The sequence below is a fragment of the Lampetra planeri genome, chromosome 13 (genome assembly GCF_965212315.1).
Source record: "Lampetra planeri chromosome 13, kcLamPlan1.2.h2, whole genome shotgun sequence".
NCBI classification, from domain to species: domain Eukaryota; kingdom Metazoa; phylum Chordata; class Hyperoartia; order Petromyzontiformes; family Petromyzontidae; genus Lampetra; species Lampetra planeri.
The window spans coordinates 5,144,535-5,171,111 of NC_136119.1; the positions used below are offsets into that span (position 1 = coordinate 5,144,535).

At 44.1% G+C, this 26,577-nt stretch overlaps 1 protein-coding gene across 6 annotated transcripts; it reads left to right on the plus strand.

Moving 5' to 3' along the window:
- The first annotated feature begins 541 nt into the window (after positions 1-541).
- Positions 542-24,887, plus strand: LOC144721959 (transducin-like enhancer protein 4). 6 transcript variants are annotated; one of them, XM_078599943.1, is made up of 20 exons: positions 542-698; positions 2,044-2,141; positions 3,343-3,406; positions 4,436-4,480; positions 8,099-8,161; positions 8,576-8,650; positions 9,490-9,700; positions 10,495-10,511; positions 18,699-18,818; positions 18,939-18,992; positions 19,115-19,267; positions 19,680-19,812; positions 20,437-20,687; positions 21,432-21,508; positions 21,997-22,246; positions 22,698-22,945; positions 23,128-23,275; positions 23,625-23,775; positions 24,056-24,132; positions 24,248-24,887. In XM_078599943.1, exons 1-20 carry the CDS (start codon positions 675-677, stop codon positions 24,353-24,355), a joined length of 2,367 nt encoding a protein of 788 aa, XP_078456069.1. In that variant the 5' UTR covers positions 542-674; the 3' UTR covers positions 24,356-24,887. The 6 variants fall into 6 exon arrangements, with proteins under 6 accessions (XP_078456069.1, XP_078456071.1, XP_078456070.1 ...); XM_078599945.1 differs by having other exon boundaries at positions 20,437-20,621; XM_078599944.1 differs by having other exon boundaries at positions 565-698; positions 8,576-8,617.
- The last annotated feature ends 1,690 nt before the right edge of the window (positions 24,888-26,577 follow it).

The following is a 26,577-nucleotide window of genomic DNA, read 5'->3' on the forward strand; positions in this document are numbered from 1 at the left end:
GTACAACGTTACTTTTTAATTCTCACACTCCCCCCCTCAGTAGAAACGCCGTTCTACCGCCACCGGTGGCGGTAGATCTCTCGTCGCTGCGTCCGAATTCGAGCGCGCGCCTCTCTGCCGAAGTGGGGAGACGTAGGGGGAGGGGGGACGGAGGGGGAGGGGGTTGCGTTAAAGAGCGTCCGGCGCGAGACTCGCGGGGGTAAATTTGAGGGGAGGGGAGCGGGTGATCGAGGAGCGAGGGTGCGTTGGTGGGGGTGGGGGGTAAATTTGAGGGGGGGGGGCTAGTGAGGGGTGGGGTGAGTGCACGCGCGCGCGACCAAGAGGAACACGAGGAGGGGCGGTGGGCGGGGCTAGGAGACTTGGGGGAGGGCGGGGCTAGGAGACTTGGGGGGGAGGGCGGGGCTACAGGAGGTGTGGGAGGGGGTGGGGATTTTCGTCGTGTTGTAAGTTAAGCAGCAGCGGTGGTGGTAGTGGTGGGGGGGGTGTGTGCTCGGGTGTGGGTGGGAGTTTGGGGGCAAGGGTTGTGGTGGGTGGGTGGGAGGGGGCCCTGCTGCTGCTGCTGCCCTCGTGTGCGCGCTCAGTCTTCGCTACATTGCGGAAACGTCTCGCGCCCGGGATAAAGGATACAACAATAACAAGAGCGGAGGCGGCGGCGGACATCGGCGGTCGTAGTGATGTACCCGCAGGGGAGGCACCCGGTAAGTGACTTGCCGGGGCATTCTCACTTCGCTCTCGCTCGCTCACCCCAGGCTCTCACCCACCCCCCCCACACACTCTCAATCACTCACCCGGCGCACTCACCCACCACACGCGTTCACTGCTCGTTCACTCACCCAGTACCCAGCCACCCGCTCGTGATCGCGCACCCACCGTGTCAACTCACCTATTACGCACTCGCCGTTCGCTTCGTCGTACTTCGGAGTGGAGAGCGTTGCCTAAAGTTGATTAAGATGGGGAGGAGGGGGGGTTGGCTCTTCTCACCCTTACGAAACAGAAAGGCCACTTTGTTCTCGGAAGCGAGCTCGAAGCGACGCTGTACGTTCGCATTTAATGGTGGCGGGGAGGAGGAGGGGGGGTCGGTGTTGGAGGACCTTCATCCAGCCGTAGATTGATGATGACCGACGATGTTGTTCAGAGCCCGCTGCGTGTTTAAACTGTTTGTTTAGTATGAGTAGTCATGGGCAATCGCTAATATCACTTGCCTCGGCCATCTACGAGGCTAAACGGGGTTGGGGGGTGGCTTTGTATGGCGAGGGAGGTGGCTTTTGTGATGCTCAACGCGGGAACTGCGGTTGCCGTGTCGGCCACATGGGTTAGAATCCCGGCCACGGATAGCATCAGCGGTGGCAAGGGGGTTATCGGAACCCGTCACGGGCCTCGCCTACGCTAAGAGGGGCAGGATCGCTTGAATCTGGTGTGTTAGGGGAGGCAAAGACGTCCGTGGGTTCTTTGGCCAGTGGCCACATCCACGTCCTCTTGCACCTTTGCCCGACCACAAGTTGAGTGCTCCTTAGCAGCAATTCGCCTTCACGGTCCCACGAGGCCACGTTGGACGTGCGGTGCTGCACGTGCCACAGTTGACCGCAACTTTAGTCGCTCTACGGATGTTGCTGCGACATTTGCCATCGTAACGAATTTGTTTTTTTCGCTTCCCACACCGATCGTCACCCCCCCCCCCAACGCGAGTCACGATTTAACTCGGAGATGTGAGCAATTGGCAGACGTTTGTTTAATGCGATTTGTCGTTTTGGTTGTTGCTGAAATACAAGTGCGACTAAGTCATTAAGTCGCCCACACGGTGGCGCGGGGTGGGGGGGGGACAAACATTTAACTCTGAAGGTTAAAACTGCAAATGGCCCCGTGGGTCATTATTTGTGTGTGTGTGTGTTATAAGTTGTTTGGCAAGGGCTACACGGTAAACGGAGTGGTGAAAGTTGTTTTTGCGATGCGAAGGGGAGACGGGAGAGAACGGCCCTCGGGTTGATTTCTGGTGGAATACGTCGGAAGGTGACGTTGTTGTGTGTGTGTGGCGTCGTCTTGTAGGCGCCCCATCAGGCGGGGCAGCCCTTTAAATTCACGGTGACAGAAACGTGCGATCGCATCAAAGAAGAGTTCCAGTTTCTGCAGGCGCAGTACCACAGGTACGATCCGAGACATCGCGTGTCAACACATGCGTTAGGCGCACACCGTACACACAGCACAACACAGACACTCACTCGGCACGCTCCAGACGGAAAAACGCGCGTCACATGTGCACACGCGTAACGCAGACCGCACGCACCACACGCGTAACGCACACTCGGCACGCGCCACATGCAACGCACACAGCACGCGCACCGCACACACCACATGCACCACATGCAACGCACACAGCAGACGCAAGGCACACAACGCACACGGCACACACACCGCGCCTAACGCACACGGCTCACTCCACACGCACATACACGGTTGACAGCTCACCGCGCGTAACGCACACACACCGCGCGTAACGCACACACACAACGCGTAACGCACACACACCACACGAAACGCACACACATCACAAGCACGCGCACATACAACACGCAATGCACACACACCTCACGCATGCGCACACACCACACGCACCACACGCAACGCACACACAACACGCAACGCACATATGACACGCAACGCACACAGCACACGTACCACATGCAACGCACACAGCAGACGCAAGGCACACAACGCACACGGCACACACACCGCGCGTAACGCACACTAGACACACCACACGTGCGCACATACGCAGCACGCAGCACACACAGCACACACACGACGAATGACATAACAAGCACCCTATACAGATGTATACACTATCCACAGAATGACTGTGTAAACTTGGTCAGGCAAACGGACGTGTCCTTAAAAGCATAACAAAACATCTTCTATTTGCTGACATTGAAAATCAGATGGGACGAAAGTGACGTGCTGTTTATGTATGCGTTTCAGAGTGCTGTATGTTTATGTTAGCAAGAGTGTCTTAAGTGTATATTCTGCATGTGTGTTGTCTATCTATATTTGTGTGTTGTATGTGTGTGCATGCCTGTGTTATGTAGGATTTGTGTATAGGTATGTGTGTATGTATGTGTGGATTATATATATGTGTATGTATGTGTGGATTATATATATGTGTTGTAAACTTAGATATTCATACATATATGGGTTTATTTCTTTATGTTTGTGTTGCGTCTGCATGTATTTGTATTATTCTTGTGTCTATACATTTGTGTGAAGACGCACACGTATATGTATGCCTGTGCGGCTCACATTTATATTTGCTTGTACGCCTATACAATTGCGCCTCGTCTCATTCCGCAGCCTCAAGCTAGAATGCGAGAAGCTGGCGAGCGAGAAGACAGAAATGCAACGCCACTATGTCATGGTGAGCACTTGGCAACCAACTCGGCCCTTCAAACCGGGAATTGCTGGCCATGGGGGAGCGGTGCGCGTCCTTATTGCTCCATCGCAGGGGGAGCTCCGTTAGCCTGGCTCCCCCCAGGTCTCGGCTCCAGACTCGCGGCTACCCCGCGTGCTCTCTCGGCTCCCAGCTCCAGGCGGCTGAACAACAAAGGCTTGTGGCGAAAGGGAGCGGGTGCACAATTACGCGGCTAATTGATCAGCGCGTTCGGTGGCAGATGGCTGTCACTTGCGGGGCGCGTTTAGTGGAGAAGGCGCCTCACTAAATTGTATTAGCGCCGACAGCCGGGGCGGGCGCGGTAGGGGTATGGGGGGGTAGCGGTGGGATTTCGCTCTCTCATAACATATATAATTAAACTATGTATATATACACATGCACACATGTGTACACATATACGTGCATGTACAAAACGATATATGTGCACGTGGTAATAATTTGGTGTGCCTTTTTGCGCACGTCCGCGAAATGTAATGTTGGACGTGGGAATGCGATTTTGAGAAGTGGGAAGGGATGGTGGGTTGGGGAGGGTTAGAGAGGTTGGAGTGATTGGTAAAGACAAAGTGGGGGACACACTTGTGCGTGCAAGATGGGGTTTGGTCGAGTGTGCTGCGAAAATAAGAAAAGAGTGCCTTTTATGGTGAAATGACACTCGTGTAAGAAGCGCAGATAAGTCCGTCACGCAACAAATTGGTCTAACGGATTTTTCGGCCATTTTAGTCCCGTGGAAATTGGCGAGTGTGTGCCTGAAGGCTTATTTTTTTAACTCACAGTATTAAAAACTCTATAGTTATGGTTAATGGTTTGTTTTAAAAGTGCCTCTTGTGATGCAGCAGCCGATGTAAATTTGTTTTTTGATCGAGCAGGACCCATGGAAGGCACTAAGCTCAGCTGTATCACTGCCAGCAAAATGTGCTCTTTAAATGCCCTCTTGTCTCTCTCTGTCTGTGCACGGCTTGATCTGACGCTGTGTGCCCTGTGGCGTGGTGTCTGCAGTACTACGAGATGTCTTACGGGCTCAATATAGAGATGCACAAGCAGGTATGTGAACCGGTGCGGTTTGTTGAGCGCATGCGTGGCTTTTTGGTTGGCACCGAACTAGCTGTCATTTGCAGCTGCGTGCGTGATGTTCTGCGAGTATGAGCGGTGGTCATGCCAGATGGAGACGATCCAACATTGATGAGTGTTTGTGGCAGTGTATGGGTGGTGAACGTCCGCAATTGAGGTACAAAAGCTCGCCAAAGTACGGGAGGTGACGGTGGTGCGGCATTGAAATTTAGCGGTGTGAGAAGGCGGATAAGGCCGACAATTCATCACTGCGAGTGTCGCCGCACAGATTAGTGCAGCTGAAGATGATGTCGCTGGCACTGGATTATGAAATGAATTGAAAACAACCGGAGTCAGTTTAGAGGCGGATTAAGTGCAGATTAAGGCAGGGCACGAGAAGATCAGAGGACTTGTGGTTGGCTCCATCACCGACATCAGTAGGGGGCACTGTTAGACTGCACGTGTGAACCCATTACTGTGGGTTAGATCAATTAGGTAGGAATTGCCTAATGACTCTTTTAGTACAGGTATGATCAAATTAATTGTTTTCGATGCTTCCACGTTCACTTTGCAATGTAAACATTGCTCTAACATGAATGATGTTCTCTTTGCTTAAATATGACATGCTTTTTTTGTATACGCGCTCATAACTCGCTTGATCTTTGTGACGATCTTCATTCGCGTGGCACTTCGTTTTGAGCTGAAGGGATTAAAAAGAAAGGTCAGGCTAAAAAGAGGTATTCAATCTTTAACTGCCATTTTTTTTAACTCGATGCAACACTCTGCAGCTTCACAGCTCATCAGCCCTTTTAATCCCTTGGGGAGAGAGAGAGAGAGCGCGCCCAAGCCCGTTCTCTTTTTTAGATGCTCTGATATTGACGTTTGATGCCAGCAAGGTGAATTGCTGACACAGGCGAGCCACTGTGATTGCTGGACCAAGAAGAACTTTGGTGGTAGGAATGGAGGTCACAGGCCGGAGGGCAGGCGATGGATTGACCTTTCACATGGGGAGAGGTCTCCGGGGCAGAGGTCTGTAGATTAATGAACATGTAATGGTGTCCTGGGAGCGGGATGATGGATCCTCCTGTGCTGTCAGCCAAGATCCCTAACAGAGCCCAGCTGGAGTGCTCCGAGTATAATTGCCTCGGAGACTGGGACTAATCGGCTGAGTGGGCCGGTTCTGGCCCCTGCTTGCCTAGTTAGCTGGGGAACAGACCGTTTGCATCTCATTATGTTATAATGAATTCTCTCTAGGAGCCAAAGGTTGTGATGACTACGGAAGATTTTCCAAGCCCCCAGAGATTGTGAGGCTTTTGCCCACACTCGCTAATATTTACTGCTTTCTGTGAATTGGTCGGTTGGATAGTGTAGAATATATATTATTTTAGAAATGTGCATATTGAAAGAGATTGTAAAAAGTTCTGGCTTGCAATTTACATAATGATGTACAATTAGCACTATAACTTTGTTTGAATAGCATTTTATGACATCTTGATCGTTAGCCGTGTAGCCAGACCGAATGTGTCGCAAATCAGACACATTTTCAAACCAAATCCACCCATTTTTAGAGGGTGCTAAACATTGCTTTTTGACAAGCTGTTGGTTTTAAACATAAAAGATGGGTATTAATGTATCGTCTATAACAAAAATGTATTAGGAAAAATAACTAACCTGACGTTTTTAAAAGCTTAGTGTCATGGATAAAATTGGTGCGCACATTTAAGTATGGAGAGAAAAGTGCTTCGCTGAATCATTATAAAGACAATTAAATTAATCTGTGTAGCCTGTCCACAATACTCTGTCTCTGTGACAAAGTGTTATATCTGCAGCTGTCGGGAGATAAAAGTCGAGCTACCCTTCAGCCTAGTCGATTTTGCCTCGGCAGGCCACCTCTGATCTGCTCAATTATTTGATTGGGATCTCAGGGGTTGGGGGTGGGGCGAACCCAGGGCCTGACTCGCGGGTGTCCGATGACGCGCCAGAGTTATTGCAGCCTGGGACTCGCCAAATTGGGTTTCAGCTGTTTCAGCAAGCGGCTCCCGCAGGCGCCTGTGGCCGCTTCATGCGCTGATCGATTTACTTTTATGGGATTTTATTGGCTGTTTTGTGAGGCCCCCCCCCATCCTACCCTTGGGTGGTGGAATGGGGTGGGGGGGCGGTGGCTGCGTGAAAAAAAATCCAGTGCCTGAAGCTCTCCAGTAAGGATGATTGAAACAGGGATTTGGCAGGTTTCTAACGACATCCATTTTCCTCGCCTCCCCTACCCACCCGCCCTTTGTAGATAAGATACAAAGGGCTTTGCTAGTGATTAGCTCTAAGGTATAAAGCTTATTTGTTCAGGTGGTTAGAGGTGTGTGCAAGATGACTGTATTAAGTCTTACATCTCTAATTGCGTTATTACGAAGAAATTATACAGACAGTTTTACCACTTAGTCAAACCAGAATGTGTTCAACCGCTACTCCGCAATCAAAAAAGATTAAAGAAGCTGATCATTAGCATCGTGTATAAAAATGGTGTGAATAAAGATCAAAGATAGGTCTCTTATTAAATTTCTGCTAAACCCATTTGCAAATGCTAAAGAAAGCCAGGGCAGACAGTAGCAGGTGTTAATTATATTAGAATCAAGACACGGCCTCAGAAAACTAATAACGATGAAAATGATGATCTGGTTATGCAGCATCATTTGTCTGGATATTTTAATACCAAAAACCATTTCCTTGCCATTATTTCTAGGTTTCTGTTTTTTAGTATGGGTACATTTTGACAGTAACTGGTACATTTGTATACATTTGTATTATGTTAAGACAGAGTAAACTGGAAACCTGTGTAAATGTGTTTTTATGAGTACAGGAACATCTGAGAATGTGTTTAATGTGGTTATAGTAACCCACTGGGAGAGAAAGGTGCCTTGTCTTGCTTTCCATGTGGGTTCATCCCACCTGCATTATTTATGAAGCAAGCTTATTAAGAGTCATCGGATCGGGCGTGCGATGGGTTTGGTGCCACCGTCTCTAGGGTTGGGATGTACCGTTTGTTGGGTCAAAATACTGCAGGGTGCAGAACTTGGTTATTATTGATTCTCTCGTCTGTTGGAACAAAAGCTCTGCCCACATGATTGCCCACTGTGTTGTTAAATGGAGCATATTTTCCCTGGGGAGTTACTTATATATATTGTAAGACTTGGCTTGAACATTTAATTGTGGTCTCTGCATCCATAAATATTCGAGTATATGTATATGTAAATAAAAATGTGAATTCTAGTTTACCCTGTGTAACGAATGCCTGTATGTATTTACGTTATTTTTCGTAAGAAAAAATGTCTTCAACTTGGTCTGCTATTTCTACAATGTTAGAATATGCCTTTAGTGAAGACCCTCAAATTGGCAGCAATCTTCCCAGCTTGCAAAAGCCTATCTGTGAAAGCACAACTATCGGCACCACAGATGCCGTGTTGGCAAGCCCGTGTGTACCAACTGTGTAATCCCTTAATGGCCAATTGATTTTTTTGACATGGCACCACGTGTAGAGCTGCAAAAGTAGAAAAAATGAAATTGAAATGCAGTAATGAATTAAATATAATTGAATTGGGCTTGTTTTTTTTCTTGTTTCAGACTGAAATAGTGAAGCGACTCAATGCAATCTGCGCCCAGGTCATCCCGTTTCTCTCACAAGAGGTACTGTAATGACTCTAACCCAGTTTACTAGTCTCCTGAGAGTTTAGATTGATGGTGTTTGCTTTTTGCTAAGTGATTTCATATTTCAGACGCATGATTTAGCAGTTTTATAGTCGTTAGAACAAATAACAAGTGAGCAAAAGCATGGAGTAATACATTTTCCCACCATGAAGTGAATTTTCATTTGAAATATAAATATTACATATATACTTTGTAGTGGCCAATTTGTGTTCATTTATCTCCACGTAACATTGTACAAAATATGAAGGAATCGAACAAATATAGACGTGGGCACAATAAAAAGTGCTATGCAAAAGCAAACATATGCTTCCCAAGCGCAGTGAGAGTCTAAAAAAGTGACATGCTGTGCGGGAGCTTCAGTAATAATTTGTTGTTTGTTTCTTGTGACTGCAGCACCAACAGCAGGTGATCCAGGCTGTAGAGAGAGCTAAGCAGGTGACTATGTCAGAGCTCAACGCTATCATCGGGGTATGTCCCTCATTACTTAAGTTTGACAATGATGGTACTTGAAAAAACAATTGCAACGTACAATTCATTTGTGCTGCTAATGTCGCACAAATTTTAAAGATTTGTTTATGATATAAAAAAAAACCTTTTGAAATGATTCAATATCACCCTCTTGGACTCTCGAAACGGTTTAAATGTATTTGAAAGTACTTTAGGAAAATGTGATGTTATATTTCATGTATTTTTTTCTGTGTTTATAAATTTGTATGTTGGATTTTTGGAATTGTATAATGTGTTATATTTTTATTCGCAAAGCTGGTGTTATTTGGCCTTCATTTTTTTTCTCTGCGTATGATTGCCTCTGCACAAGACATGCGCACATTTTTTCTGGATATCAACAGATGCGGTTGCTGTCAGACGCTATTTAGACAATATATAAATTCAAACTGTATTGTATTGAGTCGCACAGAAATCCATCGGCTCGCATCGAGATGATAGACTCGCATAGAGAGACCCAATGTCTCGTATACATACCCGTAGACTATGATTGTGTCTACAAAATAATTATGCACATTCTTTCTGTACATCGTCGAGCGATACGGTCGCTTTTAGACGCTATATAGATGCTGTATAAATCTAAACTAAATTGGGTTGACTCGTACAGAATCGGATTGACATGCACGGAAATCATATACTCGCATAGAGACCCATTGACTCGTACACATACCCATATTTCTACAAAATAAATGTGCCACTGTTTCTGTACATCTTCAAGAGATTCGTTGCTTTAAGACGCTGCTTTGTAAATCCATATTGTATCGCCGTATTTATTTTCTGGCTTCTGTTCTCTTCGGTGACAGCACCAGCAGCTGCAGGCGCAGCACCTGGCGCACGCGCACGCGCCGCCCGTGCCGCTGCCCCCGCACCCATCTGGGCTGCAGCCGCCCGGCCTCCCGCCTGTGAGCGTGGGCAGCTCGGGCCTCCTGGCCCTGTCGGGGGCCCTGGCGCCACCTCCGCACATCCCCAGCAAGGAGGACAAGAACCACCACCAGGACAACAACAACCACAGAGGTTTGTGTTCACGGAGGCAATTTTTGTATTAAAAATTAGAATTAGTATCGCACTTGCTTGAGCACAGGCTCAGAAACGGCATGCAGCCAGCAACAAACAGTACTTTTGGAGGAGTGATAGATAATAGGCAGTTTGTTTATTGAATTGAGCAAGGTTGTAAGAACTTGGGAAAAGAAACTGAGAGGGGATCTCAAAGTCAAGCAGTGTGAGTAAAGGAGCTGAAATTGTGGCAGAACATTGAAACACATGTTTTGTTTAATGTCCCCCGTGCAGAGTGCCCTGACCATGCGGCTGTCTCTTATCCATTAGTGCCGTCTCCTTTGTTGATATTGCCTGCATTATTGATGTGTTGTTAACTTGTTCGTCTGCCACACGACAGAATTTGTTTTGTTCATATAGGAAGACTTGCAAGATGAAAATGTACAAATTCACATTGGCAACCCTTGAGCTCCTTTATCACATGAAGCTGCTGAACTATGTGTATATAAGCTTTTACCTTTCATACAGTCATTTAAAAAGAATAAAACTGTGATTGCTTATAAATGAACATTTGAGAAGAAGGTTATCTGTGTTAACAATATCAAGTTGACCTTGTATACCTATTTAATTCCTCGCGGCGTCACACTGAAATTGCACATGCCGTCATTTCACATTTTGTATTATGGCTCCACTGTTGATAATACAATCTTGAGGTTGTAAGTTAGCAATGTGTATTAAAATAAGTCAATGCCCGCATTTACTCGAGATTATGTTCTTCTTTTTGCATGTGAACTGACTGGAACGAACCGAGACAGACAGAGAAGCTAGCACTGTAAGTAATGACATTCAAATGCAGCGCTGTACCTAGACTCCATTTACACACAGCAGAGTGATGTGCAGTGGCTTATACAAAAATCTCTGCGTCAGGTGGAGATTGAGGTAATTGAAGAGTAGTGGCTCTGTAACCAAGCAATGCATTTCTCAAAATAAGTATTTTCCATACTTGTCATGGAGAATTGTTACAACAGGCTTAAGATCACTCTGCTGGGACTATGTAGAGTCTAGGAACAGCTCTGCTTAAAAATGAAATATGATTTTTACACATCAACACTCGGGTTTCATTTTAGGGCGTGTTAAGATTTATGTAGTTTAAAAAAAATGTTTTCAATTTGCCAAAGTGACACGCTAAGCAAATTATGGAATGGGAGTTTTTAAATTATTACAAAAGCAACAAGAAGTCTGCTTTTGCTCTGGATATTTTTTTCCCATAGCTTTCACATCAAACCCAGTAAATTATATTCGGCGCAAAATTTATCTCGACATCTATTGCAATTTACGAACAAACAGCCAACTTGGTATATTTTTCTAAGTGCTACATTTGAACCCTAGCTTGTTTTTTCTGTCTTTGTAATTGCAGTATGACTGTGGAGAGGGTGTTGGTGCCAACCCCCTCTGGTACTTTGTCAGGAAACCAAAACCCCATTAACATTTATATTGAGCAGGGCAGTCTGCTCCATATAAATGACTAAGTAATTACTCCTTTCCGAGACTTGTAGGTAATTAGATCTCCAAAACCCATGTTGTTTTCTTAACTCGTGTGGTTCTTTAGGGAGAGAGTTAAATTGCAATTATGCTTTTTGCCAGACACTTGACGTCATCAATTTGTAAGCTTGTCTTAAAACACATCGGTGAAAAGCGCAGGTTCATTGCTACACAGCCAGCAATTACCTAATGAGTCTAGTGTGATGGATGTCTAGGGGATAATCATTCTGCGAGCATAGTTTGTATTAATAACCTTGGCCACAGAAAATGTCAGCTCTTGTGTGATGGTTATCCTTTGTAAAAGAGTAACTCATTCATGGCTTGGAAATTGGCACACACTTCATACATGTGACAGCTGCTGCTCATCTCTGGTTTAGGATTGGGCTAAAATCATCACCTGTTATCTTAACAGCAGTGTGCGTGCAACTTTGTGTTTTTGCGTTCTGTTTACTGCTGTTGTGGATTGGATTGAAGTTTATTTTTTATAAGTTGCTGACAGTTTTAGTATAATCCAGCAGTCAGGGGTTTTAGATATTACATTTTTCTTGGACTTAGTGGAAGTGGCATAAAAATTGAATAATAAACAAGGCCCATTGTATGAAACACTGACACTGTTGTTTCCTGCACATTGAGTACAGTTCCTTTATTATTTTTTGAGAGTAACTTATCAACAACAAAATGCATGCATTTTGTAGTGGTTGGATATGCATTTGTCTGGTTGAGGTTTGTTTAATGGCAGTTGATATGCCCAGTATAATTTTGCCAAAATAATAAATATTTGCTACGGCATTTCAAAAGGGCAGAATAAGAACTTTCAGACGTTTTAATTCATTGGGGTCCAAAATCCAAGGCTTTTTGTCATTTATATAGATTGTAAAATTACCATTTTTGCTGCTGCTGCGTGAAAAATGCTTGCAATGTTTCTAGTTGCAATTGGTATAAATGTCGCCGCTGCTGCTTGCGTAAATTAATAGGTTTCGAAAATGTTTCAGACATTGACGCAAGGCTGTTTTTTCAGCACAACTGAAATACATTTTTACAGAAACACTTGCAGCATCGTTTGAAATGCCGTAGTTAAAAAAGCAATAAAGCTAACCATGTCGCGAGTAGAGGCTTTGCTTGTGGGATTGATTGAACAGGAACGGTGATCTAGTATTCCAGGTGGCACTGTCTTCACAGATTAAACTTAAAATATATAATTGCTTTGCTTTGCAAGAGACTTCCCTTTCAGAACATTCCTTTTTTGATTTGCTTGTCAATTACTGTAATTGATATGGGCCTAATTGTGCTTAGTTTCGATCCTTTATGTAGCCCTCTAGACGATCCTTTCTGTGGAAATCAAAGTGCCGTTGTTCCACATGAAAGAACCGTTTTAATGTGTATATTTCTCGGTTTGATTCACACATCTTTTCCGGGTTGAGGCAGGCCATGACTTACTGAGTCAACATAGCTTCTGCCGTTTTACAGTGCAGCCAATTGTTCTCTCTGCCGCATTGCCATATTTATTCACACGCAGCCGCACACCAAGATTTTTTTTTTACTATTTGTGTGTAGGATGTGACCAAAGGGTCCTGTCCTTTTCTGTGATGCGACAAGTGGTTGCCTGCAAGTACTTAAGAGTCGGAGATTAATACAATTTTGTACTTAGTTTTGGATGAGAAGTCCTCTGGCAGCTGTGTTTTTTTTATTTCAGGAAATAAATTACAACATTGTATATTGTGAGAGAAATGCTTTCACTATGCTCTTTAAAAATAAAGAACGTGTATATACCAATTTTAGGTTCATAATATTGGAACACAATGGCATTTCAGCTATTCCTTTTTGAGAAATGTCACGGGATCTTTAAAGCTACTGTTAAGCAGATGTAGCATATTCTTAGTAATTCACCCGTGGTATTAACCAGGACGGATCCTGGGCTCAAAACAGCAAATGTCTGAAACAAGTAGCCAAATGTGCTACCGCTTGGATATTTCAACCCTTGGATGTCATTGAAGAAGAATGGAAGCACAAGTGTATAACTGGCATCCCAAAAGGCAGAGGTTTGGCAGGTGGTGTCCATAATGTTTAAAAGGGTAGCACCACAACCCATTGGGGTCTCACCACAGTCGGCACTCAAGTCCACACCAAGGAAAGCAACTGGACAAAGACCAGACCATAATAGATGGGGACGAGTTAACTTGTAAATGTATTTCTTTGAAGTACCACTTTACATTTAAATATCCTTAATATGCTTGGTTCTTAGATTTTTTTGGTAGCATTTATATAATCTATAATGACTTCCTGCAAAGGTGGTAGTATTATATATATAGAAAAACACTAATGCCAGTTTCCCAATGAAAGCAGTAATTGTGGTTGACGAATTCCTGGTTAAGCTGGATGAGTGCGGAAGAGGTGTGGTCCCATTCTGGGGGCAATTGAAAAAGCATTTGTGGATATCCTGTCGAGACCACAAGGCATTCTTTGAATGTCTGCGGCTAACAAGCTCAACATGCTATGTTCGCACTGGCAGGGGCAGCCGCTGGCTTATGAACTGCATTGATTTATGAACTCGGGCGGATTGCGTTTACATACTCGGCTAGCCCAGCTCGCTTCGTGTATAAACAACCCAGGAAATTAGCAAATGCAGGTGCCCAGACTTTTTAGCATAATGGACATGTGTTACTGCATGTCAGAGGCCTATGAGTGTAAAATGAGGCATGTATGTATCTTTAATGTTATCAGCTGGTGCTGCATGTGCACTGCCAGCAAAGTACTTTGTTTGAGCCGAGTCATTTAACCACTTTTCTCGTTTTGGCAAATTTCACACCATGTGTCGCATCCATTGTTAGTCACGTCTATTTAAAAATGTTTGGCATCAGGAACGTATGGGCACATCGTAAGAGAGGTTCATTTCAAATGCATTTGGGCAAATATACCCAAGGCAAAACGATCGCATGTGCCAGATTTAGTACCGAAAAGCCACTTCGGTGTGATTTTAATCACAAATGGCACAATAATCTAGGTCACATACCTATTTGATAACAATGTTAAAATACCTAATGTGTATTTATGCATATCTACTGGATGACAATGTGGTGCTTCTGCCTATGCACTACGTAGCTTTGTGCATTCTTAGGTGTGGTCTTGGGTAATATGCCTTCACCACCATTCATAAACCTATTAAAGCAGTATGATGGCTTATGTCTGCCATTGTGTGTTAGGGGTCATGTCACACATGAGATTGCACAATGAGGCTATTGCAGAGCTCGTGTAATTCTCTGTATCTGACCTTTAAACCATGAATTCATGCGCAGAATATAAGCAGTTTGTGGGTGCACTGTTCAGCACTGAGAAGGTTGGTTATATTTTTTAATGGACACGTTTGAATAAATGCGCAAAAGCAGCACTTTTTTATGATTGCAGAAATACGAAATGTTATCTTTAAGGCCAAATTTACGGGAGTGGCTTGGAAAAGCCGTGGGCTGTCATGTTGGGTATACGGTCGCCTTGGCTGGAAAAACAACTCCTGTTGCATCCAGTTTGCATTTGGACACTGGGTTTTCTGTAAACATCAGCGAGTGGGCTGTCAATTGCGGCCAGCGATTTGTTTTGCTAGAGTAGGTGCCAGCTCGGATTTCGCCGCTCGCATTCAGAGCTAGCGAGCGCAGAAATGAGTGCTACTGCATGGCCAGCGTGCTGTTGGCAGCGTTCGGGATCAGTGGGGAGCAGCCGCCCGAATTGTGGGCAGCGAGAGGGAATGGATGAAGGGTGGTGTATGGTCGGCTGGGCTGAGTGTGCAAAAGGACAAGGGGAGGGAGGCGTTGGTGTTGCTTGGCAGCTCTTGCCGCCTGGTTGCTCATGAAGAAAGGTTTGATTGTCAGCCAACCCAATGAAGGGAGCCTAGAGATTGGTGATGGGGGGGTTGGTGTTTGTGGGTGCGTGCGTGCGTGGAGGGAGTGGAGGTGGGGGGAGTTAACTTCCTAAACCCTTAATAAGCCCAGTGTGCCGGTGCGGGTTTGGAGCATGTCCCATCATTTCCGCCATTTGGGGACACTGGTATGAAGGCAACCGACAACAGTGGTCTCGTGGGTCTGGAGGGAAAGCAGATCGTGATAGAGGCAGTGGTAGTTTGTGCTACCACTGCTCACAGTAATGTGATATATCTCCCATGCAGTATGATGGTGGGCACTCTGTCTGAGGCAAATAGTTATTTATTTTCCATTATGTTATACAAAGTACATATTAGCAATTATATATGCAGTATCTTATCTGAAAATCCTGTTATTTACGAGAACCAAGACATGTGCAGTTCTTCCAGTTATGTGAAATCTCCTAGGATTCGGATCATGTGATGGGACAAAATCATCATCAGCCATGGTTAATCCACTGCTTGATAAACACCCCCCCCCCCCAACGTTTCCTCCATCTCCTGCGATAATGCAATGTATCAATACACCTGCACGAGCTGATTGAATCGCTATACCTGCTCCGTAGACGTCCTCCAGTATGAATTTGTTTTTCCTTGGTTGATGCCCCGTCATTATTCTTGACCATCGGCCACATCATCCTTAAGTGGTAGCCCACTTAATTTTCAAATCTTTAGTCGCCTTTGACCTGCCTGTATTCTCTAATTAATGTAGTCCTCTTTTTCACAGAGTAATTCCAATCATGCATTTCTTTGTTTCATTTTTATTTGAATGACCAAAGCAGGTTGGACATTTTTTTGGTAATATATAATGGGGATTTATTGCCCAAGTTTTAAGTTTATGTGCTGCAACAGGGGGCCCTCTGTGTTTTGTAATGTTTTTTGTGGGACCATGGTGATGCCTACTTCACTGTCTGAAAAAAGTATTTTATCCCTAACCCTGTCCTCCCACAACATTGCGGTTGAAAGGAATGTTATTGTGTTTACATGAAGGAGAGGAAAGAGTAATGCAATTTGGGTGCATGTGGGGTTGAAATGGTATGAGGATCTGTGTCCATAGACAGTAGAATGTGACGTACATCTAGCAACAGTTTGAAAGTAGTTTGAATTACATTGATGAATTATACATTTACAGCTGTTCAAAATCGACTGCTGGATAAAAGCCTCCCCCATGCTCTGCATTTCATTTGGATTGTTTGACCGGAGGGTGCCATGGTGGCGATATGTTAATGACCTCGCCTGGTATGCAGGGCGCCATGGGTTCGATCCCAACCCTGATGCCTGTATGTTTGGAGTTTTACATGTTCTCCCCGTGGTTGTGTGGATTTTTCTCCAGGGCCTCTGGTTTTTCCCTCCATGTTTAGAAACATGCGTTTAGAGTGTTTGGCAGCAATACATTTGCACGTGATAAGCTACTTTTTTGAGCTATAATTTGTGGCCAGGTTGATTCGGTGGGTCTGACCTGGTAAAATAAAAATAAATCGTTTTAGTTTAGTATTTCACGATGATGGTCAGCACAGGTTGTTGAATGTGGGCAGCACAGACACATTACAGTATAACTATGCATGTGCTGCACTCCCCTCTGCTTACAATATGGCCCTGCAGTCTATAACATGTTTTCCTCCCCGATGGGATTTGGCACATTCCGAGTGATTTGGTCAAAGTCGCGTAATCTATAAATGATCAAAGCAATAAGCGGATCTGTTTAACCCTAAAGGAAATATTTCAGCAGTTCATTTTGTATGAATAATTTTGTTCATTGAGAATAGTGTTTGTGGTCATAAAATGTCTGTATAAGCGTGAAACATTTAGCGCAGTTTTGAGTTTCGTAATGAGAAAATTATACCTTTTTAAAGAATGTATCAGTTTCATGACTTCAACGTCCAACCAAAATAATTGTGCGGTATGTTCTTTCAAACAGTGACGCACCATTGTCCAGTTGCGTTGTTTGCCAGAAATAATTAAAAGTAATGAAAACATCTTGAGTACCTTTTCAAGTGTGGCATTTCAAATTTGCCAGGAATGTTTAGTTTCCAGTTAAAAATTTACTGCTATTTAAATTAACATGCACAACCAGTGTTCCCCATTAATCATTTTTGATGCACCTTAATTTTTCTACCGTACCTCACCTAACAATAATCCATAATCTGCTAATCCTTTGCCTCCAGTGAGCCAGCAATAACTTTTTATTACATTTTACAAGCCTATAATCAAGATGCCCTTTAAGTGAAATATTATTCCAACCTAAAATGCCTCATTGTTTAGCTTTAATCTGGAAATAAAGAAAGTTTAGGAGATTAAGCTGAATCACATGATTGCTTTTTGCTTTTGTACTGAAATTATCACCATGATTACATTGCTGTGACTCAGCTGAGGACTTGTTATATTACTCTTTCATAGAAATACATTTGTTTATACAATGCAGTAATATTTCAATGCCTAATCATGCGATTTGGCATAGACCATTTGAATCTGTACTCCCCTAGGAACTGATAACTTCTGAGTACGAGCCATAAAAACTACAATGTTAAATGCCTCTGCTTGAAGTCTTGGAGGTGATTAACAAATTAACTTGCTAGAGATTATGTTTTCCGACAAACAATTGTGCTGAACCAGTGGTTGCTTGCAATGATCGCACTTAGCATTTTGCCAGCGAATTGTAATTATTTACTGCATGTGAACTCTGTGCTTTTAATTTGCGTCTGTGTATCTTTTTAAATATGGCTTAATTAAGAAAACTGTTTGGTGTTAACAAGACGTGGCCTCATTGTTCATGTCACTTTGGATGCAATTTAATAAGTGCTTGGATTCAGTGAATGTAGATCAAGTACATTCTGACACCGTGTGTTTGGCACCAAAAACAACATTGCAACATTCAAATCGGTGTCGGTAGACAAATCGTTTGTTTGGACAATGATTTTTAATTGGTTTTGAAAAAAAGATAATTCCATCACTAAGCTATTGAAGAAGCCCTTAGCATGATATCTTCAACATTTTTTGTACCTTCCATTTAGTATGGATTAAACAGTGATATAAGGCACTATGAAAACACTTTATGCAATATATTGATTTATTTATAACTAAAAACATTTACGTAGACACTTGGTAATTCAGGATTGATTATGAATCAGTGGTGATGAGGAATTAATGGCTGTTAGGTTAATGATGAAGATAGCAATTGAAATGCATCTCACTTTTGATTCTGCTCATGATTGATGCGCTATTAACGGAGGGAGCCAATAAAAAAGTGTTAATTAGTGTTTTAAAGTGAACTGTATTTGCATCTAATTTAAAAATGAGATTATAACAGAGCTGCATACCATAAATACACAGATGACAGGAATAACCCAAAAAGGCACTCCTTGTTCTCAGTCAAAGATGGCAATTACAGTAATTGTTGTGTAAAAACTTTTTTCTGTTCATAAATAAAATTAATCATCACACTATGTATGAACACATCTATCTCTGCAGAAGTCTTCATTTCACAGCCTGATGTGATCTTTTTTTCCAATTAACAACAAGGGGTTGATGTTTTATTTTTTAATTCTATTGTTCTGCTTTTTTTTATTGCAGAGCAAGTCTGTATCTCCACAAAACAGCCTGCGAGGCAGCGAGAAGCATCGCAACTCTGTTGACTACAGCAACGACAGCAAGAAGAGGAAAGTAGAAGAGAATGATTCTGTCCACCATTACGTGAGTATGAATGCAGCCCTCTCTTATTTTTCAGATATTTTGGTTGTAGGCTGATATTTTTCAAGAGTGGTTTACATTTAGCAAGTGGGATTATTTTTTTGTTTGTTTCAAATTTTACAGGACAGCGATGTGGACAAAAGTGATGACAACTTGGAAGTAGACGTCTCAAATGAGGTTTGTGTTTTTTTTAGCAACACGTGTCCTTATTTCTTCAGATGTTTCTTTTCAATATCAAACGCAAAATAATATTACATTTAACTGAAGTGCTTTATCTCTCTCAAAATCATGGACTCTAGGACCCATCTTCTCCAAGGGGCAGTCCAATACACTCACCTCGTGAAAATGGCTTGGACAGGTCTCTAAATGGGAAGAAGGACACGTCTATCAGCCCAGGGTCTGTGGCCTCCTCCAGTAGTACCCCCTCATCCAAGTCCAAGGACCTACCCCAGGTAACCCAAAGGACCTATATCCATGGGTTAAACATGCTATTAGCAGAAGAAAGCAAGAATGCGTGGAATAAAAAAAAAACTCTTAAATTATTCCATAACATTATTAAAATCGATAATAGGTGACGTTTTGAATGATGGCCCTTTTCGCCTCCCCTATGAAGAATGGCCATTTCTCAAAATGTCACCGAAGATATTTTTCTTCTTTAAGGGGACTTTATTGACGAATGTGAGTTTTGTTATTTGTGCTTATGCACCGCTGCCAAATGCAGTGCATTATCACAAAAAACATTTGCAAAAGACGGTAAGGTTATAATGCTGATCACTTTCATGATGTATTTTACTTCACGTTTTTGTTTGTAGGTCTAATGGGATATCGTATTAATCTTTATGTTTGGGTGTGTGTCTTTTTTAGAATGATAAAGCAAGCAGCTTGGTGTCCAAGACAAGCACGCCAACCCCACGCAGTGAATTGCCAGGCCCCGGAGCGAGCCTGACTCCAGGCTTGAGGCCTGTTCCTGGAAAGCTGTCTGCAGTCGATCATCTCGGTGTGTGACCCTTTATTTGTTTTAGCTAATGTGGAAATAAAATGTAAAAAATTGCATGTCACTTGGAAGACTGTGAAGGCAAATACAAATTAAGTCTTACCTTGCATCACTAAAATTAGTGCAATATTGGGTGTTGCGTATTAACAGGTTAGACGTGAGCTATTGGTGCAATTTTGACTTTCAAGACCTCACCTGTTCACTTGTCACTAAGCAGTACTCATAAAATGATACTTACTCTCGAGAGTGATAATTGGTTGTGAAGAAAAGTAGTTTTACATATGTTTGTAGATTTTCTTAGTTCTATTGAGAATATAGTGTAGGCGGATTTACTGCAGAGACATTGACGGGTTAGAATGAGAGGTCCTCAGAATGTGCAGGATAGCGTGGTCAGAGTGAGAGCCCAGTGCCTGTTTTTTAATTCTAAAAGCTCCCTACAGCTTGCGTCAAGTGCCCAGGGGAAGTTGCTTATTTTGATTAATCAAGAGAAACCCTATATAGCTGCTGACACCGACATGAAAAAAAATGCTGCAATTAAGTATATTTCTCAGAACCCTCCCAGGAGTGCTTTCTAAGATAATACGTTTAACATGTCGAGTAACACATTGTTTTGCTCTTCCCGTACAGGTGCTGGCCTTAGAAACCCACTGGCCTCAGTTGGCGGGCCGTTTGGCAACCCCTTTGGGATGATTCCACACCCCGGGCTGAACGGAGAGCTGGCCAGCCCCGGGGCGTACGCCAGCCTGCACGGCATGTCCCCGCAGATGAGCGCCATGGCGGCCGCGGCCGCCGCCTACGGACGCTCGCCCATGGTGGGTGCCCGACACGCTCTGCATTGGTCGACTGCGTGGTCACATGACGGGCGTCGCTCGCCTATGGTGGGTGTAACGTGGCACTCGTCATACCTTTGTCTCCCTCTGTATTGGCCGAATGCATGGTCACATGACTGGCGGACGCTTGCGCATGGTGGGTGCCCTGCTTCCTGCAGAGCAACCACTCGCTGTGCTCCGCCGTTTGTCGCTGTTGCAACCCTCTGCAATAAATAGCAAACAATTTATAATCCCCATGTGTGGCTCAGAAAGTACTCTTGTGTTCATGGCAAATCAAGTACATTTATTTCATAGATTAAAAAGTATGCATAGCCAAACAGAGCAATTCAGTACTTAACTAAAAAAAGCATATGTACTAATAATGTACAGGTCAATCCAGTGCTGGATGAAGGCCACCCCATGCCATATTTGTTTATAGGGGTTATTTAACCATACATAACCACACTAGTCAGTGGAGGTTGAAAAAGGAGTGCCCAAGACTGGTTCAGATTTAACTCGCCACTCAAGGATAGTTGTGGTCTGGAATCGAACTCTGGTCACTGAGGGTTCATAGGAGCAGTGTGCAGACCACATTAGCAATTTAATGAGCTAAAGCTGTGGAAGTTGTCCATCTCTCTCTCTCATACTCGCACACTCTTTCCCAGTTGCACAATGTTAAATATACAGTGTTTTCCACACAATGATAGGGACTCGTGAAACGGTGTGGGAGCGTCTCCCTGTTCACAGGCATGGTGTGCTCTACTGCTCTGTAATTATGAGACGTTTGTTGTGCGTACGTTGGATGTATTGCAGGTTGGGTTTGACCCTCACCCCCACATGAGAGCACCTGGCATTCCTCCCAGTCTAGCTGCAGTACCCAGTGGAAAACCGTAAGTGATTTCACGACTAAAAAAACTTCTTGCGTACATCATTTTAACGGCAAACAGATTTTCAGAAACAAAAACATGCAATTGCTTAATTGTGAAATACATATCAACATTCAGTACTTTTGGTTCATTATCTACATTCTGAAATGTATGCCTATGCTTGACCGGCCAAGCATCGTAGCACCATCCACCCCAGCTAGTTATTCACAGCGGTACATGCCTCCTGGAGCAGAAAGGCCCTTGTCCATCTCAATCCGGTGTAGCCAGGTATGATGATGGTGGCCAGCTTTGACAGTTCCGATTACCACACAGTCTTGCTCTGGACGCCATAGGCCAGGGGCATTCTCTCAGTATCTGTTTGACATGACCGGAGAGTAGTAATCTTCTCTTGGCGATCGCAACGTTGATTGTTTCCAAGGCTGGTATGCGTTGTTATTGCGTTGTTAAATTCTGACATCACTTGAGCTTAATAATGTTTTTCGTTTCTCCAGGGCGTACTCGTTCCACGTGAGCGCGGACGGGCAGATGCAGCCTGTGCCGTTCCCTCCGGACGCCCTGATGGGCCCAGGGATCCCGCGTCACGCGCGGCAGATCAGCACGCTGCCGCACGGCGAGGTGGTGTGCGCCGTCACCATCAGCAACCCCACGCGCCACGTCTACACGGGGGGCAAGGGCTGCGTCAAGATCTGGGACATCGGGCAGCCGGGAACCAAGACGCCCGTTTCCCAGCTCGACTGCCTTGTAAGGGGCTCCCGTTCATTGACCACCCAATGTGATGAAGCAACTAAACACTTGCAAAATGCACGAAGTGTAGTGGGTGCGTACTGAGTTACGTAAAGGTGCAGTCCCATATATAATTGCTTGCTCGTGCTACTTCTTGCGGGAGGGCCCTCCAATTGAGGAAGCTCTAAGATAGTCCCTCCAGAGGATATTTGTCCTCGACATTTCCACGTGATAAGCCACGTTGTTGAGCTATCATTTATGGCCAAGAGCTACATAGCTCAGTGGGCCTTACCTGCTAAAATAAAAAAGTTTAGTTTGATCAGACGTCTTGGCAAAGGTAGAGGGAAAACCCACACTTTACCCCACCACATGTGACTTGCCAATCAACTCATTTTCAGAGTACTTATATTCGACTTGTGGTAAACGTGTATTTGAATGTTTTTTGTTTGTTTCCACCGTAAAACAAAAGAATCGTGAAAATTACATCCGGTCGTGCAAGCTGCTGCCGGACGGGCGCACGCTGATCGTGGGCGGCGAGGCGAGCACCATCTCCATCTGGGACCTCGCGGCTCCGACCCCGCGCATCAAGGCGGAGCTCACGTCGTCGGCGCCCGCGTGCTACGCGCTCGCCATCAGTCCTGACTCCAAGGTGTGCTTCTCCTGCTGCAGCGACGGCAACATCGCCGTGTGGGACCTGCACAACCAGACGCTCGTCAGGTCCGTCGCCAGCCGCTTTCACCAGCAGACACCAGCAGACACCAGCAGACACCAGCAGACACCAGCAGACACCAGCAGACACCAGCAGACACCAGCAGACACGAACTGCCACGTGTCACGCCGCGCGCCAGGGCCTCCGGCTTCATAAACCGTGCGTGCCCCGGGTTCGACTCGTCCCACAGGCAGTTCCAGGGACACACGGACGGCGCGAGCTGCATCGACATTTCCCACGATGGCACGAAGCTGTGGACAGGAGGCCTGGACAACACCGTCAGGTCGTGGGACCTGCGGGAGGGCAGGCAGCTGCAGCAGCACGACTTCACCTCGCAGGTGTGCTGCCTGCACCCTCTTCTTCTTGCCCTGTCTTGCTTCAGAGTTTAATATATATATTTATTTTATCTAAGCCCCCATCATCTCCCCACCTTATTCCCTGACGAAGCCCAATCTGTCGTCTAATTTGCACAACAGTTGGATTCTGTGTCATTTGGAAAACAAAACTGTTGGCCACAAATCAATGGACCGTGCCTATGCTAACTTCCACTCACCTATTGACAAACATCACTCCTGATTGAAAAGCCACATCCAGCGCCGACAGCTCTAACGCCGGCCACGAAGCCGGGCCAAGAAGGCAGGCCGATGACGCGCGGTGTGAATGAATGTCTCTCCTCGCCCTCGCTAGATCTTCTCGCTGGGCTACTGCCCGACGGGGGAGTGGCTGGCCGTGGGCATGGAGAGCAGCAACGTGGAGGTGCTGCACCACAGCAAGCCCGACAAGTACCAGCTGCACCTGCACGAGAGCTGCGTCCTCTCCATCAAGTTCGCTTATTGTGGTGAGCAGTGAGGGCATGGCACGGTGCTGGCGAGGTGGGAGGAGGGAGGTTGTTTTAATTACGAGCAAAACCTTTGGGTGAAGAGACATTTCTGCATAATGCTGTAGATTACATTCATTCATCGAAAATCTTTATCCAGGGATGTAGTCTCTGATTTTCATTATTGTAAAAAAAAACTCTTAGAATGTACTTGAACATAGTAGAAAGCAAATTCCCATTACTTAAATACCATTTAACCTCGCATTCAAGCGGAATTTAATATCCCCGCTTTGCATTTCAGGAAAGTGGTTTGTGAGCACGGGAAAAGATAACCTGCTCAATGCCTGGAGAACACCTTACGGGGCCAGCATATTCCAGGTAACTAATTTGATGTCTAATGCGTAAATAAAATCCAGTATGTTTAAAGTGCTTGGGTTTTTTCCTTTTTATATTGTTCAGCAAAATTATGATTGTTGTTTCTTCTTTCTTCCAGTCCAAGGAATCTTCATCAGTCCTGAGCTGTGACATCTCTGTGGATGACAAGTACATAGTTACTGGGTCCGGGGACAAGAAAGCTACTCTGTATGAAGTAATTTACTAAATGTGATTTAAGCAACTCGAAGTTTTAAGAAACATGTATAGGTATGTGATCTTTTTTTTCCTAGCTGAACAAAATATATATATAAAAAATACTGCTTTGTGAACATTAATTGATAGCAGTTATTCAACCAGCGCAGTGGCATTTAGTTTTCAGATTTTTAAAATCAAACCTTCTTTGTAAATAATGGTCTGAATTATGTTGCGTATACGCAGGCCTAAAATGTTTAACTATATTTGTGAGCGTCTCCCATTTGGGTGTGTACAGTTTGAAATATCTAATTGTGGGTTAAACTTTGATATTCTGCTGTTTAGGTCTTGCCTGAATCTTTATTATTGTTGCACTAAACTTGAACGTGTCCCCCTGTGCGCGCTTGTTTAGTCATTTTGGTATCTCAAAAGCTGATGTCTGGATTGTACATTTCCATACTGTTGGCAGCAAACTGCATTGTTGTTGAAGTTTCTTTTGTTACCATATTTTAAAAGACTGCCTTTTACTGTAAAAAATGTATATATTAAATATTTCATTACAACAACGTTGAATCCAGTTTTCATATTTTAATGGTCTTCAAATGGGGTTACTTAAGATGTATGCCTATGCCTGACATGCAGAAAGTATTAGAATTCCAACTGCACCCAGATACTTAATATTATTTATTTCACACATCTGTCCCAGCACTGCAAACGAACGGCAAGCACCAAATTCAGCTATAAAAGATTAATTTGCTGGTTTTATTGCCAGGGGCATGCCCCAGTACCATTGCTGTAGTTTTAAGAATGTTATTCCTTGAAGTAAGGTCACTTTCTTTCGCTGACAAATGACATGTTTACGATACTTTCCTCGGGAGGTATAATAGTGATTTCTGTCATTCTTGTTTTAACTAATAAATAGGCATGTATATCGCTTCAATCTTGCATAATGACTTCAGGCAGTATGCAGCAACTTTGATGTCTGGATTTAAACTTTAATACACTCTCTCCATTTGTCTTACTTACATTGATTTGAAAAGCTAAATTTTTATTTTATTCAAAGTTCTCAACAGCTTTGAACTCCCAGATGTCACCACATGGCTAATAAATTCGACTTCCCAAACATAGTGTGAAATATATTGTACATGTAGTAGTAGCAGCAGCAAGTGTGCCACAAATACAGTATAGGATTTATATAGATGAAGTGTGTCTGCTGAAAACATGCTTGCTGTGGTTTGCACCATGGAACATGAACCCTTTACGTGCATTATTAAGCTTTGAATGTTTTACTATTTTGGGCTATAAGGAGTGTAACAACTTACAAATTACTGTAATCTACAGGCTGTAAGATTCACCTTTTCACCCTATGTTTTAAAGCAAAACCTGGCGGGGGGTGTGTCTTTTAATCTGGAGAATGCGGTAACAAAAAAAAAGTAAATCATGTAAAACGTATGTCAGTTTCATATAAAAATAATAATAAATAAAGTCCAAGAGCGACGTCAGGCTACCGCAGCATTACTTTGTATGCACAGCCCATTTGTCAATCCACTGCTGGATGAGAGCCTGCCCCAGGCCATTACCATTTGCAGGGAATATTTGTTCATACTTCACCATGCTGCTTAGTGTAGGCGGAGACATGAAGCGGAGACATAGGAGCATCGTAAAACATTGGCCATTTCTTCTTGACTTAAAGTTTTCGTGACTGCAGGAATTAATATTCTTTGGGTAAAGTCACGTCGATAGGTAACATTTTTTTGTTTATTTTTCATTAATTTTAACCTATCTATGTGACTTTACCGAAAGACCCAAAGAATATTGGCTATTTTTGCACTGCACTCCACTTCTGACAAACATCACAACAGCCTGCACCATCTGCTTTTTCTATGGCGGTCACCCAACACCAGGCACTATCCAGGCTCAAACCAGCTCAGAGTCCTTAAGGTCTGATGACGTCGGACACATTTTGGGCGATTTGGTCCGAGGGTGAGTTACTTAGCAAACGTGTTAAAATGAGAGAAGGACAAAATGCATGCACAATTATGATTGCTATTGGAGGGAATGTTTGTGGTGTGTTGTTTGTGTATGCATTGTGTTCATGAGCTCGTACATAAAATGCAAATCGTAACCCTTGTGGTCAAACTTTAAATAATTTAACAAAGCGTCAAGTGCCTTTCATTATTTATTTCGTCGTTTCTGAAGAGTGCTGATCTCCCAGGATGTGTGGCTTTGAAGCACATGCCACATTGCACCTTGAAT